This window comes from Aspergillus stella-maris (assembly GCF_047715825.1).
Source record: "Aspergillus stella-maris strain CBS 113639 unplaced genomic scaffold BDV14scaffold_5, whole genome shotgun sequence".
Lineage (NCBI taxonomy): Eukaryota > Fungi > Ascomycota > Eurotiomycetes > Eurotiales > Aspergillaceae > Aspergillus > Aspergillus stella-maris.
This window is the reverse complement of record NW_027396799.1, coordinates 319,072-335,831: the sequence shown is the minus strand read 5'-3', so window position 1 is coordinate 335,831 and position 16,760 is coordinate 319,072. Positions and strand designations below refer to the sequence as shown.

The window sequence follows — 16,760 nt, the reverse complement described above, 5'->3', positions numbered from 1 at the left end:
TTGACAACTGCGTCACCGGGGAATTTTGAGCTTCGGGAACATCATTTCTCCGGGTCAGCTTCCTCCCGCCATATCGAAAGTTCCGCATCGCGCGCCTTCAACACCAAGGCAGCTCATTGAAACCAGATCCAATCGCCAAAATGCCTCAAGCACAGCCAGAGTTGAAGAAGGTGGGTCTTTAGGATTATACCCTGCTGTCAGTTGCTCAAAATAAGGGAAGGAAAGCTAACCTCTAGCGCTCACAGTACATGGAGAAGCGGGTATTCTGCGAACTGAACGGAAACCGCAAAGTCATTGGCGTTCTACGAGGTTACGATGTACGTTCGAACGATCTAATTCTTATCTCCCTCCGCTTTTTGCATCCGCCGTCGAACACCGCAAAATGTCCACAAAAGCCACGTCGAAAGAGGGTAGACAGGGCTAACGAAGCACGTGCGATTAGGTCTTTATGAACATCGTTCTAGACGAGGCATTCGAGGAGAAGCCAGGTGGAGAGAAGGTCGCTATCGGCATGATCGTATGTGCTCGCATCCTAGATCTGGATTTTATGAACCCCGCTCTACGGCATCTAAGGCTAACCAACATGCGCACGATAGGTCATTCGCGGAAACTCAGTTGTCATGCTTGAGGTTCGTTCTGCTCGCGCTCTCCGCCGTCTTAAACCAGCCGATCTTGTCCAATTACTAACGCCCTTATTCTTTAGGCCCTGGAACGGATAAACGAGAAATAGAGACAGCGGGGTGTCGGGACGTCTACGGTTTGCTTTATACCATACCATGTATGTGGGTTGCTTCAGAGAAACAGGAGTTCACGGGATGGACTGCTCGCATCGACCTTTTCGATTTTGTCATGTTTGTTTATGAGTATGAGAGGAAAAAGAATTCAAATCTATTAATCGATACTACAACCACCTACTGGGCCCTGCATGGCCATCAGACTCAATTTAGAGCTCTGGCATGCTACTGATTAGGGAGCATTCAATAATGCACCTACGTACCTGATTTTGTCTTTCAACCATTCATATTCCGCTATCAAGACCCATTCCAATCCCATCCTGGAACGGGGTATCTTTCATAACGAGGCAAACCTAGCAAATGCAATCCAAACAAGAAAAAACACCCATCCAACCCACCCGCACCCGCACCCGCCCAAAAGAAAGATGAAGCTCTGGGTAACAAATAGAGAAGTAGGAAATGATGCGAGTGAGAAAATACAATACAAGGATACTCATCCTTAGAATCTGGCTTGAATAGTGATAAGACGAGACACAGCAAAGTGAAGTGAAATGATGTAGTCTAAATAAGATCACGACTGCTTCGGTCCAATCTTCAATTTCAGCTTTAGTCCACCGCCAGGCGTAGCTGGTGTTGCTGGTGTCTGTGCCGTCTGTGAACTTTGCTGCTGAGCCTGCTGTTGAGTCTGCTGAGCCCGTTGCGCCTGGAGAGCCGCGAAGTTCGGAATGTGTAGCTTTGTAGGTTGTCGGTGTGTTGAGGCTGATCCGGCGCCGGAGGTCGATCCAGAAGCAGAGCCAGCGCCAGAGCCAGAGCCAGCGCTGTGGCTGTGGCTGGGCCGCGGTGTACTTGCGGATGCAGACGCAGAGCCGTGGCCGTGGCCGTGGCTGTTTGGCTTTGGTTGCTTGAACGTGACCTTGAGCCCTGTGGACGGGAGACCGGTGTCTTCGCGCTTGCGTTTTGAGGATGAGGATGAGGCTGTGTCTTTTGAGGGGTTGAGGGATGTGCGGATTTTGGAAGTGCGGAAGAAGTGGAGTTGGCCCTATGCGTAGATATTAGTATAGGTAGTCGAGGTGAGGGCTGGGTTGTGAGGTTATCATACCTTTCCTTGGTGCTTGACGCCCCAGTACCGGGGATACTTCAGGGCAACTCTCTTTGTGGTTATGGGGTCGTATATGACACGGCAGAGGTCGGTGAGTTCAGAGAGCTCAAGGATACCGATTATTGGTGAGCTGCAGGCGGCCCAGAGACATTCCTTCAAAACTTGATCGCCGGAGACCTCGGCCTTCAGGGCTGCTAGAGCACCCGTGACAGTCTGCCTTCGAGCGAGATCTGCCTGGCGGACTTCTGTCGAGGACTCTTGTTCGATGATAAGGCCGTCAGCTGCCGGTGCTGATTCGGTAGTTGCACCTTGGCCAAAAGCAACTGGAGCGAGCGCCTTTCCGAAGAGGTTGTGAAGGCGCCACCTGAGCCATACGGAGGGGTCGTTGGATAAGGTGAAGAGGAACCATCTGAGTAGCTCTGGGGTTTTGAAGATGTCAAGTTCCACAAGACATTCGAAAGCGTCAGAGCGGAGGAGGTCATATGTGCCGACTCTTGTATATGGCAGGAATTGCATAATGTCGACTTCGGCAATCTTCGCCTGCATGAGCTGCATCTGGCAATGGAGGGCGGCGCGGGAATATAGATTCTGGTAAGAGCTCGACCACTCATCCATCCTCCTGTAACGATCTAGCTCGGCAATGGCATCTTTCTCCAGTTGTTCTTCGGCTTGGGCTTCCATGACAGCTTCCATGTCAAAGTCATTCACGTCGTCGGGTCGAGTTTCAGGTCTTCCCAGCATGGCGTGGCATAGAGACCTCATCAGTGTCGCCACGTAATAATTATCCGAGTATTCGTTATTTGAGTTGTCGTTGAACTTGAGCTTGTCGTAGAGGAATTGCTTCACTCTCATGGGAGTCTTGCCGCTCACGTCGCGGACTCTGGAGATTGCCTCCGGGATGACCAGCTGAAGAACGTACGCGGCCCTGTCTGAAAAGTCGTTCGACCGAGTCATAGGCGAGCCCGGAAGACAAAAAAGCTCTTGGAAGGCTTTCTCAAGATGGAATAGCCCTAGCCAACTTATCTCTTCCTTCGCATGCTTGACCAAGGCTTTTGCTGCAGCCACGCGTATTCCATAGAAATACCGTCGGTCCATCAGCGTCCGAAGAAAGATGGTGGAGATAAGGGCGTGCTCTCGTTGGGCGGCCATATATTGAAGCGACTATCATAGAATTAGCTGTGGTAAACCCGAAGGGGACGTGATGACTGACCTCTAATTGAGCTACCACATCACGATCTTGCTGGAGCTGCGAGAGATACATGTAGCCAGGCATGACCAGTGATAGCTTGCAGATCCACTCAAAATCCGCATCCATGCGAATCCATTCGTAGGACTCCTGACCCATTCTTTCTTCATCCTCTTTACTCCAATCGGCAAGTCGCCATTGCTGCATCTCTTCCTCGCTTTGCAAAACATCTCCCAGACAGTAGAGTAGAATATCCTCTTGTACTTCGGTATTGCCGTCCGCGCCTACCACCGCAGCTGCTCGCTCTTTCTGCCGCTTGTTGCGTTTCAGGCGCTTATATTTCGTATTGTATGGAATGTCGAATTTGGTGACGCCCTCTTTGATCTCGACGATGTGTTCGTATGGTGTACCATCAGCTTCGTGGATACGAATTGTCATGGATCCGGAAAAGACCGGCTGTATTGTGCCAGCATAAACATTGCGGATTTCTTCCTTGACATCGCGCATGAAAGCATTCTTCTCCAAATCGCGGGCGCTTGGCTGATCTGACTGAACTTGTTTAATCATCATCTCGACCACCAACTTCTTCTTATTGAACCTTTGGGTTGCTTGAAATCGGGGACATCCGGCACCATAGATCCACTGTTGAAAGAAACTATCCAGTTTTGCGTGCCCGAGTTTCTCGCAGGTCTTTTGGAAGAATGAGGAAGTAACAGCTCCATTAGGCAAATCTCCCATGCGAGCATTCAGAAACAGACGAGAGATGATTCGGGACATTGTTGCCTTCCCGCTAGCCTTTGTAAGCCGTCGATCCAAGATAAAGAGCACTAATGGTGCTTTGAGCGCAATGAAATCGGCTTCTGATGGGTCAATGCCTAAGATATTGCCCATGTCATATACTGAAGGACGTTCATAGTCCAGATCACACACTCGGTCCGACATCTGCTTGAGTCTGAAACGGTATTCGTTGTTCCCGCAAAGCTTTCGCATGAAAGTGTCTGTGATGTACCATGCAACACCAACCGTTACCCAAGTGTCAACCGGCTCGTTAGGCACGATACTGACACCAATCCATTGGACGGCTAGAGCATGGGTGATCGCCCTAGTCGAATCATACATTGGATCAATGATTTCCTCCGGAAACAGGAGGCGGCTGCTGCATATTGAAAAGCAGGCTGTTGGTAACGTATCCTCCGGGGCATCATCAACGAAACACATCTTGTAGCTTGCAAAGGGGTAGGACCCGTAGGTCAACGAAAAGTAGTCGATAGCCTTTGCCATCGGAAAGCATGTATTACGGACTTCATCACCTCTTCCTGGGAGACAGAATGCATGCAGTGGAATCGCATTTTGGCCAAGTTGCTCATCCTGGTCACTCTCACGAAAATCAGCGAGGTTGACATACTCGAATGGACCAACGGCAAACCCGATTTGTCGTGCTGAAAGAGGGGTGGATGAAGCAAAAGAGACGGTCTTCTTGCTGGGATCCACGGGATCAATAATATCATCCGTCAAATCGCCAGAACAAACGACGGACAAATCCATCGCCTCATCATCCGGTGCAAAACGGTCGTGGGTGGTATTGGATTTTGGGCGAGCTCCAGCTCCACCATCCGACGCATCTCGTGGTTTCCGGTCGTAGACATCTCCTAGTGTCGATGGACACCGGATCGAGATTTCCCAATCACATCTGGATGATGGGTCATCTACACAGGGAAACAAAGGGCATCCAGTCCCATGATCGAGCGAGTTTGTGGTATAAGCATGCGGGTAGCGCTTGTCTCCGCTTTCGACTCCAACGAACTGTAGCCCATCCCTTATATTTTCGACGACGAATTCGATAACCACATCCAGTGCTGTAAACCGCGGAGCGGACGTATCGACGGCCTTTGAGCTCAATGGTCCCTCTGTATCCTCTGTAATCCCGGGGGCACGTAACGATATTTGATCTTGGGCCTCAAAGGAAAATGGATCAAGTTCGTCAATACGGACGCCTTTCGGCACTGTCACGAGGAGGTCGGGTTCGGAGGGTGATTTGAGAAGGCCATCTATTTTCGACGACAATCTTTGATGGTAATGAGGACCGTACAGCTGCAGCGACTCGTATGAATTGGCGTATTTGGCCGTAGTGGCCTTTCTGTTCACGGTCAGACGTTTCAATTCTCCTTGTCGGAAGTTCAATCGAATAGTCCGGAGTTCCCTGTGGTGCGGATGGATGACGATCGTGGTTCTGCCCTTGAGACTTCGGTTGACAAAATCTATCTCCAGCTCGACCTTTTGATTATGGACTGTAAAGCCCAGGCCTGGCCAGCCTGCGCCGGCGGGGGTCTCAACGACGCCTGGCATCGCGCAAGATACTCAGTCGTGTTCTCCGCCGCGTGCGCCGAGCCGACCATCCACCGTCATGTCCAGACCCCCCAAAGCAGCCGTAACAGTATTTATGGTATTCCAAGACGTATCACGATCATGCGAATCAATCGAGCGGTTTTCAGGGCGAGGTGAAGATGGTGGGGAGGAGCTTGAGCAAGCCGACGAAGGCGCGTTGTTGGCGAACCAATAAGTGTTGAAATGGCGATTGGACAACACTAATAGGGCAATGCAGCGCGGTCGCAAGGGATATACGGCTTCAACATGCAGCCACCGGCCTAGGGTATCGGCGTTCTTATCACTGATCAATGACTTTTCCTTCACTGCGCGTCGTGAAGAGATGCGGAGAGCGGAGCTCTTCGGTCACGTGATTGTGTACGTATGAGGCCTGAGGCTGGATGTCGGACAACTTCTCCGAAAGGCGTCAACCAGGTACGGCGGGAAGTATTTATATGTGGGGAGAGTTCATTTGTCTCATTTTGGAACACAGTTTTATGTCCATGGGGTATCTTGTCGTTTCTGTCGTTCACGGAATGATGCAGGTGAACAAGTCCTCGACTATGGGTACTGCCATAGAAGTACAAAACTCTCAAACGTATATTTGATACGGTAAAGAATTGACCGGTTAGTTCGAAGGTTTGCTGGCCTATCGCAAGGCCTCCCACGTGCCTCCTAAAAAGAGGCTGTTCAAGTATGATTCACCCTGTAGAGGCAATGCCGCAGAATATATATATTCGTCAAAAAAACTCAATTCGAATGGTGACACTTCCCTTGACGGCCACAGGGTCGTAGTAATCTGGTCACTAGAGGGCTCTCAGCCAACTAGGAAGTTTTGATACCCTGATTTCTTAATAGCCACAAGCTAAAGTAGACTGATGCGACGACAGGGTATGGAAGAAGATCGGCGGTAGCTAGCACGTGATAGCTCAGGAACGGTGCTTGAGAAAGTCGCGCTCGATTTGACTCGCATTCCACCTCTAAAAAAGTGGACCTTGCCTGAGATTCGCTTTTCGTCTACTGATCCTCGCCGGCCGACTCGTCTTCTTCTTTTTCCCCTGCGGAGAGCGCCGCAGACATTGACATTCTTGCGACAAAGGATTGGCTGGTCCGACAATTTCTCTGCTTCTTCTCCGTCGCTTCCGCTGCGCTGCTATGAACTAGCCTCGATCTGCCCATTCCACCCCCGAGAATTCACCAGATCGCGTCGCCCCCTCAAAATGATCAGGATATTTAGGAGGATCCGAGGTGAGTTTCACCGGGCGAAAATGGAGGTTCCTTATTTTTGGGCAGTCAGCTGACAGGTTGCGCGTTTCTAGAGATCCAAGACTCCCTTTCCGACGATGTCCTCTTACCCCTTAAGAGCTACAAGTACTCCAGCGTGGACAAGTCATACATCTCGAACTATATCCTGAAGCACTACGTATTGCGCCCTTACAAACCGAGATGGTTCATATCTAACAAGAATGGCGGGGTGGTAGTGGAATGCTTTCGTTGAAGTTCTGCCGCTATGGATGGCACCGAACATGGTCACCCTTCTTGGGTTCATGTTCATCGTGGGCAATGTCATGCTTATAGAGATGTTCATGCCAGACCTCATCGGGCCGGTAAGATTTCCAACAATAGTCTTTGATTTAGGGGCTCCTACTAATTAAAGCGAACTGCAGGGTCCTTCTTGGCTGTACTACAGTTTCGCCCTGGGAATGTGGATGTAAGGAACCCATGTCAGCTTACTTCTAGAATCTTTGCTGATGACTGAGCAGGTATTCGACGCTCGATAATGTTGACGGAAAGCAAGCGCGGAGGACCGGTACCTCCAGCGGACTGGGAGAGCTCTTTGAGTGAGTATGTCACGGATGCGACAAGGACCATTCTAACGTTTCCTAGTCACGGAATCGACTCTCTGAACTGTACGCTTGCTAGTCTTCTCGAAACCGCCGCAATGGGACTAGGCTCCACTCAGCTCGGCGCTTGGACTGCTCTGGTGCCGTGCCTTGCGATGTACTTCTCCACTTGGGAGACGTATCACACGCATACGCTCTATCTCGGATACTTCAACGGTCCTACCGAAGGCCTGTTGATCGCCATCGGGATTATGATTGCTTCCGGCTGGTACGGTCCTCAGATCTGGTCCCAACCCATTGTGAACTTCCTCAACCTCCCCGGTCTATTCGGCAACAACTCTGTGAAAGATCTATGGCTTGTGATTCTCCTCGGCGGCTTCTTCCTAGGACACCTCCCCGGCTGCGTCTACAACGTTGTTTCCGCCCGCCGAAGCCAAGGCCTGCCGATCAGCCCGATCTTCAAGGAATGGGTTCCCATGATCGTCTTCACGGGATGCAACATGGCCTGGCTCTTCTCCCCTTACTCGTCAATTCTCTCCGGCAACAGACTGGTGCTCTACTGCTGGACAATCTCCTTTGTCTTCGGCCGCATGACGACAAAGATTATCCTCGCCCACCTCCTCAGACAACCATTCCCGCACTGGACGGTGATGCAGACTCCGCTCATCGGCGGCGCTATCCTCGCTAACCTCCCATACCTGGGCCTTCCCGCGGTCAGCGCCGGGCTCGAACTCTTCTACCTGCGCGTCTACTTCCTCTTCGCTGTTGTCGCGTACTTTTACTGGGCTACACTCGTCATCAACCGCATCACGACCTTCCTCGGCATCAACTGCTTGACTATCCGTCGGGACAAGTCCGCCGAGCGAGAAGCCCCCTTCCGCAGCCTCGTCGCAGACAACTCTGACAGGGGAAGTCTTAAGAGTCACTAGACGGCACAACACACCCACGGGTTACCGAAACAGACTAGATTTCGAGTCTGCTTGCTTTGGTTTGGGTTGGCTTGTCTGGCCGACTAATTGACGACTTCATTTGGCTGTTGTGTGAACGTGAACAGTACATATCAATACACCCCGACATACATATTGCATTGCATTGCACGACTTGCTCTGTACGATTAAAAAACTGCATCTTTTTTCTGTTCTGCTGCATACCTATGCCACAAACGCGCGCATGCGCGCTACGCCATGAACTCACGACTTCATTTAAATAACGCGGCATACACAACTACAACTACATATACCGGCATCAAAACCGGCATCAACACAAGTCAGGTCTCTCAAAGTGAGACGAGAAAATGGAAAAAAAAAAGACAGCTGATGCGAGTGTCTTGAGATGGGATGCCGGTTCCTTTTAGGATATCATGTTATGTTATAAATACTTATATTATTTAGTACATACCGTAGTACATATACGTTTAATGGATAATAATGTGAATAGATGAGATGAGATGAAAACTGGAATTGAATTTTCCAGGTTCTTGCTTCGCTTGCTTTGTATTTTGCACAGTACCTTGGGGGTGTGCATTGTGCATGAAATGCGTCGTTAATTTGAAGGTTGGTAGGATATATGATAGATGGTACTGTAAATTATACTGAAGAGCTCGTTAATTAAGGGGCTGGGTACGGTTTGATCACTAGGTAGGTTGTCGGAGTCTCGGAGATATGTACAGTTGATGAAGGGTCCGCTCGGGTATTTGATGGCACCCCGGGTTGATTGGACGATATACGAGCTCAATAATGAACAATTTAGTTCTCGCTGTGAGATTGCTGTTTCAGGCAAGTACGTTGAGTACATTTGCGTACTTGGTATAATGGTCATATCGCGTGTTGATTGGAAAATGTCGTGTTCGGTTGTGGGGTGAGGGGAAGAGATTCTGCTTAAGTAGCTAGCACATTCGCTCGAAGAGTATGTCTTTGACGATGGGAGAGCTCGAGAATTCAGGGTTCAGCAGGACGCAGCTTAAACAGTGCTTGTTAGTTCTCCGTCGAATTGAGATCCCGGCTAAGATGGCTTCTCTTACTTGAGGAAATACTCGAGGCCAACTCGGCGGGATTCTAGGAACTTTGGTCGGAACTTGTCTGAGGCTGGTTAGCCGGGCGGATAATGAAGTGATCAAGGCATGTCAAGGCATACAAACGACGCTCTTTGGTGGGAGCGTAGGAAGAGCGTTCTTTGCGTGGGGAAATGATTTCACCAGTTTGTGTCGTAGATCGTCAAACTCGGAGTATCTGCGAATAAAGGTGTTAGTCTACGTTTGATATGAGGCCGTATATGTCGCGAATACCTCATGCGAACTGTGATCGTACCACCCTGCAACCCAGTCAGACCTCTGAAGCATATTAAAGAGCAAGATCAAAAGCGCAGGAGACAAACCTCAAGCGTCCGAATCTTGCAATTCCAAACCACATATGCACCTATACCAGTCTTTCCCTGAACGACAACATGATCGTCGACCGTCACACTCTTAGCCCACAGCCCCCGACTAGTCTCGGAGTTAGGATCTTCAGTATGATCTTCAAGCGTTATCGCCGGCCCTCCATCGACAGAGTACTGAGACGTGCGGGACGCATTCCGATGATGGCTCCAGTAGGGAGGAACTATGCCAGAAACCGGGCGTTCGTTGGAAGGGAGGCGGGAGGACTGGGCGGAGGCTGGACTAGGGCTAGCGCTGTCCTCGGATGGTTCTGGTTGTGAGAGAGGTTGATCTGGGTCACTCGTATGCGAGGCGCTGGAAGCAGGCGTCGAAGGATGGGAGGCGAAGAGCGGCGGCTGCGGCCTCGGTTCCCGGCCTGTCTCCTCATTCGCTGGATCCATCCATTTAGATATCCCAAAGGCCCGGCGAGATAGAGGAAGCGATCACCTGCAGGGTTGATAAAAATAAGTAAGTTTGACGCAGTGGAAAGAGGGGTAGAGTAGTAGGTGGCGGGGAATGCAAAGCAAGGACGGCGTAACTTACGTTGCCTTCGGGAAGCTCCAAGTCGGACGGCTCCCTTCAATTAAAGTTGCAAACAGGGCGTATCGGAGGTGATGGGGATAAACTGCACTGCCAATACCGAGGGGTTTAAAATCGAGAGGCAGGCATGCCTGGACATTGGAAGGAGGTGGATTGAAGCCACCAAGCATAAGCTGGAGACATTGAAGCCGAGTGCTGGTCGGAAGCGAAATGCTGTCCGCCAAGGCGCCTAAGGCGGCGAGATAGTGCCGGTGTAGGCCTTGTCCAGCACTGTATGAAACCCACCCTCGCCACTGGCATGGAGGGATGGCAAGAAAAGTGGATGGTGACAGAGAATTGGAGACATTTTGCGGTCAGCAGGGTCAGCAGTTGGCAGCGAAAAGATGGGATGATCGGAAGAGCAGCGGGCACACGGTGAGAGATGAGGCAACAAGCGCAATGCTAGAGAGCTAAATTGGGGGAGCTCCAGAGCGAAAAAGACCGAGGTTCGCGCTAACAAAAGCCAAGCGCTGTGTGGTCCAATCAGCGTTCAGCCGAGTCAAGACACGCCAGACCCCTAATCCCTTTTGTTAACTTCTTGCAGTCAAGCACCAACTTTCTAAGACATTCCACCATGTGAGCATTTTGTGGAGCTACGTCCATGGTCCGGTGCACAGTACAGACCCTCAGCGGCCGGTAGCTCAACAAGCCAATCAATGCTCGACATCGGTGTGAGTTTGCATATTGAAGAGAGGGGAAGCAGTGCATGGAGGGATCTTGCTCCGAGTTGTGCCTCAACGGCCCTTGTCTCACGGTCAAAGGAGACCACTGTCTCACAGAGGACGGATGGCGACTTGGTGTTCACGTACACCTTGCGAGGGGTGACCGTGTCACTGACCTTGAAGTTTTCCAGGAATTTTACTCCGTGGACACTGGACGCTGGGATGAGCACTCTTTATCTGCTGAAACGGAGCTCCGCTTCTTAGTGTCCCCGGATCGACATGTTTTCTTTTTGCCTGCCAGCTCTGGCCTCGTCCGCTGATAAGACCGACAACTGAACGATTAATACGGATCTACAGGTGACAAATGAGGAATTGACAATCGGAGTATTTCAGCACAAAAACCAGCCAACGGTCAGGCCAGGGTGGATCTGGCGAGTAGTGAAGCTAAAGTATTGATAGCGGCCGCCACCCAAGCGCAGCTCGAGTAACACGGGGTGGCACTCTTCACTTTCAATAGTACTTAATTGCCTCCTCTGGCCCTCTTCTTTTCCTTCGCCCACTCTTCTCTGCATTTTTTCGTCTTTTTCTCTACATTTTTTCCCTTTTGACAGCTCTCCTAGACTAGATCCATTCGTTTGGTCTCCACTTGCTGGTTGATCTTCTAGTTTACTGTCTCCAGCGTACTCTGCTTTCAAGGTTGAGGCTCGACCTCACAGACGGCGATTTTCTGAGGTTACTGTTCAGGTACGTACTCTCCCTTGGTATCCTCCCTCGCGAAGCAAGTCCTTGCTCGTGTCCTTGTGTTATAAAGCTAATGTTCCCCTTTCCAGACGGAAGATCCTCCGAGTCAATTGTCCTCCCTCAACCTCACAGTCGCTACTCGAACTACTCATACTCACTCTCGCAATGGTCTTGCTTCGCTCTGTTCTCGCCATTGTCTCCCTGGCTTCAATCGCCAAAGCCCAGGATAATTCCACGGTAGATGCGTCGAGCGTCAACGACCGCACAAAGCGTAGGACCTAGCCACACTCCCATTGCCCACATCTGCGGAATCTGACAAGTCATTTCATCCAACAGAACAATGGTGCATCTCCCAAACCTCCTCCTGCCCTCTCATCTGCCTCCAACTCCCCGGCACAACCGACCAACCAATGTCAAATGACTGCGATGATGTACGTTGCCCTGCCTTACCAACCAACATATCCATCCCTTGCTCTCAAACCTCTCAAACCATTTTTAACAATCAAATACAGGACACCCTAGTCTACAGCTGCATCTGCTCAAACGGTCAAACCCCCAACGCAAGCGAATACTCCCAAACAATCCCCTACTACCTCTGCACAGAGCAGAACAACCGGTGCGTCGACGCCTGCGCGCAAATAGACTCCTCGTGCCAAAGCAACTGCCGCACAGATAACCCCTGTGGCGCGCAGAACCCGCGCCCGCCGAATAACACGGCGAATGGCAACGCCACGAGCACGGGGACGGCCACAACGTCTACCTCTTCACTGCCGCCCTTCACGGGCCTGCCGCAGGATGATGATGAGGGGGCTGCGGGGAGGGCAGGTGTTGATATGAGGTCTGTTTATGGGATGGTGCTTGGGTTGGGAGGGTTTTTGGCGGGGTTTACTATCCTTCTTTAATTGAGGATCTTCTACCAGCGCCCTATCCTATTTAATGGGTTTACGCTTGAGAAGGAAGATTTATTCAATTTGCATTTGATGGTGTGATGGCGCTGATCTATTTCATCTTGAACTTGAATTTGACGTGGCGAGCGATACTATTTACTTACATTTATTTTCATTTGCTCGGGACGATGTCTTCTCGTTATGTTGGCCATGGACATCTTTTGTGAAAAGGAATAGCAATGCAGTAATTCTACCATAAATTAATGGTTGGTATGCTTTCTGTATGCTCTGTATATCTTTTCCGCTGGAGGGAATCTGCTTGCTCGCTCTTGATCAAGTTAGACGGGTAGTTAAAGACAGGCTTCTAGACGCTTTCTAATTGCGGGTGTTGGAGGGTATTGGAGGTTCTTTGATTCTACAACTCTGCCGGTAAGATGGATACAGAATCTATGGCTTGAAGGGAATAAAAAGATATATAAAACTTTCTCCAATGTTATGAGTAAGAAGACAATGGCTCTTCAACCAGAAACCTGTAACAAAACAACAACTCCATGCTCAATGCTCAACCCTGCGCTAAACCCATGCATACATCCAGACTATTATAATTAGAGACCAAATCTGATCTGCGCTTTCACAGTGGGCGTGACTGGTGTGACTGGTTCCTCAGGAGGAACAGCTTTAGGAATGCGCTTGAGTCTCCGAATAACCTCGTCTAGAGTCTGGATGTGCCTCAACTTTTCATGCAGTTCCACATATTTCGGGTCAAGTCTTCCCCAGTAAGTGGTCATCGCATACCACGTAAGTACTCTCGCCTTAGCAAGGTCCTCTCGCTGGTCTTTCCCGTCGCGCGTCGTCAGCCGTACAAGACCCTCGTCTCTCTCAACACTAGTCGCATGAGGCATCTTGTACAAATCATCCACATAATCCTCGTTCTTGCCAAGCACAAAGGACTGCCCATACTCCTCAGAGAAGATCTTCGAGTACAATCGCACTTTGCGACTCACGTACTTCTCGCCGGGCTTGCTACCCGTGCCGTCTTCGTCAACAAGCTGTACCTTGACCTTGTTTTTCCTCCTGGGTGTAGCAGGTTGCTCACCCAGAATCTGGTCCTCGGATTTGGCAGAGGTGCAGGCCAGAGCAGGGATCTTTTCCAACAAGCGAATGATCTTGCGGACCTGCTTCTCAACCCATAATCCTCTGCGTCCTCCGGTTTTGCGTCTTCCGGCTTCTGGATAGTGAAAATCACAACCCACTGGTTGGTACTCAGATTGAGCTTTCGAGTGATCCCCTTCGTGCCCGTGTATCCTATTGTCGCGGACGTTCAATGGTACTTCCCCGTTGCAGTCAAGATGCTACGCTTCAGTACTTTTAACATCATGGGAATTTTTTCTTGACTGTGGTAGCAGTGCGGTAATCTTACTGGACGTCTCCTTTCTTTATTTTTTCTTCCTCTCCTTCCAACTTCTCATACTTCAGCCAGCCGAGGAATTTAAACGTCTAAGGGTGAAAGACACGGTGGATCTAGATGGGGTTGTTGGGGACTTAGGAATATCTCCTGGGTTTGGCTACGGTGCAGTGCCTGGGCTGTACATCTACCTACGTAAGGTAGCTTGTGTCGATCTAGGGGTGTCTAAGGGTATCTACATCGTATTAAGCCTGTATTGGTACGTTGACTACAAGTCAGTGGTCTGGGTAGACGGCTTAAGAGAGCTACTGGTAATTTTTGTGCTGAAGAGCATGGCGATGGAGGAGGAACAAGTTTAATAGAGTTAAGTTTAGGGCTTTTATAAGTGTTATGTCGAGGAAACTTTAGATAACTCCGCCTGAACTCCGCAGCAAAAGAACAACATTTAGCTCCGATGAATAGTGCACTAATTGTAGTTAGAAACAAATTCGAATCTGACCTTTCACTGTGGGCTCCTCGGGCGCCGGTGCAGGGGGAGGCTCAGGGACCCAATTGAGTAGTTCGTGCATCCGTTCGCTTGAGAGGATGGGCTTTAGTATATCGTCTCGTTCCATTTTGTACACTATATCATCATCGAAGCTTTTCCACTCTTTGCATGTGAGTTCCCAATTCCGCCTTCTCTTTCGACGACAGTTGCGTGACGGAGGTTCCAGAAGAATTCTTGCGGATTGGCCTTGGCCTTCTGAAGCATAGTAGCTTTGAGCGTAGCAGAATTGTCAGCCTTGTCAAGCGGAGCATGCTTGCGAGCGTCCTCCGAGAAGATCTTAGAGTAGAGCCTGGATATGCGGCTTGCGCGCTTCTCCTTGGTTTTGTTGCTAGTTTCATCATCTTTTACTTCGACAGTAACCTGCACGTCAACCTTTTTATCGACAGACCTAGGCTCCCCATCCGCAATCTGCTCGCCGACCTTTCCATTAACATCCTCAGGCTGCACCGATACCTTCGCAGAGCTCCCCTCCAAGCAGCGAACAATTAATTCAACCGTACGATTTACCCACAAGTAATTTGCCCCATGGGGCTTGTCAAAGGTAAGAAGCAGAACCCACTGATTTGGAGCAAGTGTGTATTTCCACGTGGTCTCTGTCGTGCCCGTGAATCCTAAGATTGCGTTTACCCATTCGAGACCGCCACTGCTCCACGTAGGTTCAAATGCCTTCAGAATGGAGGAAAGGCGCTGGCTTGCGTTTTTGGCATCCACACCGTCGAGGTAGATGGGGATTGCGACTCTGTTTTTGAGTTCAATTGTTTCGGGAACAACTTTCGTCTCTGGGACTGTTGTCGTTGACTCTGCGGCTTTGGAGTTCTTTTTAGACATGATGATTGAGATTAAGAGCGTCCAAATGTAAGCTAGGGAAAGAATTCTAGCTGGCAGGTGATGATTCTGTAGCTGAAGGTTGCTCTTGCCGTGTCGGATTGGATGGTTGTCACTGCTGTGAGGTAAGTACTCCCAACGAGGTCGAGAGAGAACCCTTTTGTATTCGAATCAACGAACATTTCTCCTGCTCATTCAACTTGCACTTTGATTGTTTGTGAGCAACTCTCTTTGCCCGCTTCGAAGATTGTATCGGAGTAGCATGGCTTCAAACTATGGAACAAACCATAAGACAATGGCCTTTGTGAAGTCATGTTTTGCTATGCCTTTGATGTCTGATCAAAACCAGGGCCTTTATATCGTCCCTCACCGGGGAACATAACATCTGAAGAGGGGCAATTAAGAGTACAAATAAGCCCATTATTGTTTTTCCAACCGTTTGTTGCTCCATAGCGACTCCACAGCCCCAGCCCTAACAACGGCCTTGATTAAACGGTTCCACACCAAACTGCGGTGTCTGACTTGTCGATCTCTCATTGTCCCTCACCTCCAGGGATTAACTCCATCTCCATCTCCATGTCCATTCTGCAGACTCTAGCTCATCCTCAGTTGGTTTATTCATGGCTGCCTAACGCTGGGGTCGCTGGGGCGACCCCGCCCAGGGGACTCGGCGGGTTGGCAATTGCATGAAGTGAGGCGGAATGAGGGGCCATGCTTAGGGTTGCTCATATATAAAAGGTTTCAGTCTCATTATTCACTTCCGTCTGATTCTCAATCTCAGTCCCCTCCTCTAAGACACGTCGATTCAACTCAAACATCTCCCAAAACACATTCCCTACACTACACAATGAGCTTCCACGAAACAGCCCAGAACATCCGCATCGAGGACGGCCACCGCCTCGTCGCCGACCTCCAGACCGAATCCGGCGACTGGGTCTTCGCCGAGATGGATCTTAACACTGTGCTTGGGAACAATGACGGTATGTGCCCGCTATACCCTGTTTCTACCTTCTTCCTCACTTCCCCCCATACATAAACCAAATATACCCTACGCTACCATACCTCATTCAACCCTTACTAAATAATCTTCAAAACAGGCCACTTCGAATGGGAGGGCAACAACTTCAGCGAGAGCGCCGAGTCCGATGATACAAGCTTCGATATCGAAGGCGCAGGCGTGCCTATTCTTCGCGCTGCGCTGAGGAACTGTGATGGGGAGGCTGTGGCTGCGGATGTAAATTTGTCTGAGAGAATCGGGAACGATAATGGGAACTTTTCGTTTGTTTAAGCTGGACGCTATAGTGGGTTGCTAGGTAAACTGCATGACTATTTAGCTAGCTGTCTAGAGTGGATTATGTCGAACAATCGGATTGCTTTGTTTTTGGTTCATGTCGGCTAGTTACTTAGGTTACTTAGTTTGATATAGGTTCTAGGGCTTAACGTGGGCGTGATGGGGATACTCAGTATAGACCCT

At 50.0% G+C, this 16,760-nt stretch overlaps 7 protein-coding genes across 7 annotated transcripts; 4 read left to right on the top strand and 3 right to left on the bottom strand.

Moving 5' to 3' along the window:
- The first annotated feature begins 37 nt into the window (after nt 1-37).
- BDV14DRAFT_165627 (putative small nuclear ribonucleoprotein SmG) lies at nt 38-908 on the top strand. Its single transcript, XM_073767355.1, has 5 exons — nt 38-170; nt 246-317; nt 443-517; nt 597-629; nt 704-908. Exons 1-5 carry the CDS (start codon nt 141-143, stop codon nt 728-730), a joined length of 237 nt encoding a protein of 78 aa, XP_073632288.1. The 5' UTR covers nt 38-140; the 3' UTR covers nt 731-908.
- Nucleotides 909-1,127: 219 nt separating this feature from the next.
- On the bottom strand, nt 1,128-5,574 carry BDV14DRAFT_102849 (transcription initiation factor TFIID subunit TAF2). Its single transcript, XM_073765522.1, has 3 exons — nt 3,044-5,574; nt 1,834-2,994; nt 1,128-1,773 (listed from the first exon to the last, which is right to left on the bottom strand). Exons 1-3 carry the CDS (start codon nt 5,363-5,365, stop codon nt 1,306-1,308), a joined length of 3,951 nt encoding a protein of 1,316 aa, XP_073632287.1. The 5' UTR covers nt 5,366-5,574; the 3' UTR covers nt 1,128-1,305.
- An 802-nt stretch (nt 5,575-6,376) lies between these two features.
- On the top strand, nt 6,377-8,669 carry BDV14DRAFT_165623 (sn-1,2-diacylglycerol cholinephosphotransferase). Its single transcript, XM_073767354.1, has 6 exons — nt 6,377-6,631; nt 6,703-6,806; nt 6,865-6,990; nt 7,051-7,094; nt 7,147-7,224; nt 7,271-8,669. The coding sequence occupies exons 1-6, from the start codon at nt 6,604-6,606 to the stop codon at nt 8,154-8,156; spliced, it is 1,266 nt and encodes a 421-aa protein (XP_073632286.1). The 5' UTR covers nt 6,377-6,603; the 3' UTR covers nt 8,157-8,669.
- A 475-nt stretch (nt 8,670-9,144) lies between these two features.
- On the bottom strand, nt 9,145-10,506 carry BDV14DRAFT_102463 (uncharacterized protein). The gene is made up of 5 exons (XM_073765519.1): nt 10,184-10,506; nt 9,601-10,087; nt 9,512-9,537; nt 9,361-9,455; nt 9,145-9,305 (listed from the first exon to the last, which is right to left on the bottom strand). Exons 2-5 carry the CDS (start codon nt 10,039-10,041, stop codon nt 9,244-9,246), a joined length of 624 nt encoding a protein of 207 aa, XP_073632285.1. The 5' UTR covers nt 10,042-10,087; nt 10,184-10,506; the 3' UTR covers nt 9,145-9,243.
- A 1,068-nt stretch (nt 10,507-11,574) lies between these two features.
- Nucleotides 11,575-12,692, top strand: BDV14DRAFT_102514 (uncharacterized protein). Its single transcript, XM_073765520.1, has 4 exons — nt 11,575-11,625; nt 11,719-11,893; nt 11,959-12,053; nt 12,135-12,692. The coding sequence occupies exons 2-4, from the start codon at nt 11,788-11,790 to the stop codon at nt 12,522-12,524; spliced, it is 591 nt and encodes a 196-aa protein (XP_073632284.1). The 5' UTR covers nt 11,575-11,625; nt 11,719-11,787; the 3' UTR covers nt 12,525-12,692.
- A 422-nt stretch (nt 12,693-13,114) lies between these two features.
- BDV14DRAFT_196147 (uncharacterized protein) lies at nt 13,115-15,289 on the bottom strand (the record flags this gene model as incomplete). Its single annotated transcript, XM_073772376.1, has 2 exons — nt 13,115-13,737; nt 14,563-15,289. 2 exons carry the CDS (start codon nt 15,287-15,289, stop codon nt 13,115-13,117), a joined length of 1,350 nt encoding a protein of 449 aa, XP_073632283.1.
- Nucleotides 15,290-16,070: 781 nt separating this feature from the next.
- BDV14DRAFT_165613 (CVNH domain-containing protein) lies at nt 16,071-16,649 on the top strand. The gene is made up of 2 exons (XM_073767353.1): nt 16,071-16,266; nt 16,384-16,649. Exons 1-2 carry the CDS (start codon nt 16,134-16,136, stop codon nt 16,572-16,574), a joined length of 324 nt encoding a protein of 107 aa, XP_073632282.1. The 5' UTR covers nt 16,071-16,133; the 3' UTR covers nt 16,575-16,649.
- The last annotated feature ends 111 nt before the right edge of the window (nt 16,650-16,760 follow it).

Excerpts from the sequence above, each read along its gene's own strand:
- BDV14DRAFT_165627 (XM_073767355.1), top strand. The coding sequence starts at position 141 with ATGCCTCAAGCACAGCCAGAGTTGAAGAAG. Across the intron at positions 171-245 it reads CACAGCCAGAGTTGAAGAAG|TACATGGAGAAGCGGGTATT; the intron begins GTGGGTCTTTAG and ends TAGCGCTCACAG. Across the intron at positions 630-703 it reads ACTCAGTTGTCATGCTTGAG|GCCCTGGAACGGATAAACGA; the intron begins GTTCGTTCTGCT and ends CTTATTCTTTAG.
- BDV14DRAFT_102849 (XM_073765522.1), bottom strand. The coding sequence starts at position 5,365 with ATGCCAGGCGTCGTTGAGACCCCCGCCGGCGCAGGCTGGCCAGGCCTG. Across the intron at positions 2,995-3,043 it reads ATGTGGTAGCTCAATTAGAG|TCGCTTCAATATATGGCCGC; the intron begins GTCAGTCATCAC and ends ATTCTATGATAG. Across the intron at positions 1,774-1,833 it reads GCGTCAAGCACCAAGGAAAG|GGCCAACTCCACTTCTTCCG; the intron begins GTATGATAACCT and ends ATCTACGCATAG.
- BDV14DRAFT_165623 (XM_073767354.1), top strand. The coding sequence starts at position 6,604 with ATGATCAGGATATTTAGGAGGATCCGAG. Across the intron at positions 6,807-6,864 it reads ACTATATCCTGAAGCACTAC|TGGAATGCTTTCGTTGAAGT; the intron begins GTATTGCGCCCT and ends GCGGGGTGGTAG. Across the intron at positions 7,225-7,270 it reads GGACTGGGAGAGCTCTTTGA|TCACGGAATCGACTCTCTGA; the intron begins GTGAGTATGTCA and ends AACGTTTCCTAG.
- BDV14DRAFT_102463 (XM_073765519.1), bottom strand. The coding sequence starts at position 10,041 with ATGGATCCAGCGAATGAGGAGACAGGCCGGGAACCGAGGCCGCAGCCG. Across the intron at positions 9,538-9,600 it reads GCAAGATTCGGACGCTTGAG|GGTGGTACGATCACAGTTCG; the intron begins GTTTGTCTCCTG and ends ACTGGGTTGCAG. Across the intron at positions 9,456-9,511 it reads ACGATCACAGTTCGCATGAG|ATACTCCGAGTTTGACGATC; the intron begins GTATTCGCGACA and ends CTTTATTCGCAG.
- BDV14DRAFT_102514 (XM_073765520.1), top strand. The coding sequence starts at position 11,788 with ATGGTCTTGCTTCGCTCTGTTCTCGCCATTGTCTCCCTGGCTTCAATC. Across the intron at positions 11,894-11,958 it reads CGTCAACGACCGCACAAAGC|AACAATGGTGCATCTCCCAA; the intron begins GTAGGACCTAGC and ends TTCATCCAACAG. Across the intron at positions 12,054-12,134 it reads TGTCAAATGACTGCGATGAT|GACACCCTAGTCTACAGCTG; the intron begins GTACGTTGCCCT and ends AATCAAATACAG.
- BDV14DRAFT_165613 (XM_073767353.1), top strand. The coding sequence starts at position 16,134 with ATGAGCTTCCACGAAACAGCCCAGAACATCCGCATCGAGGACGGCCAC. Across the intron at positions 16,267-16,383 it reads TGTGCTTGGGAACAATGACG|GCCACTTCGAATGGGAGGGC; the intron begins GTATGTGCCCGC and ends TCTTCAAAACAG.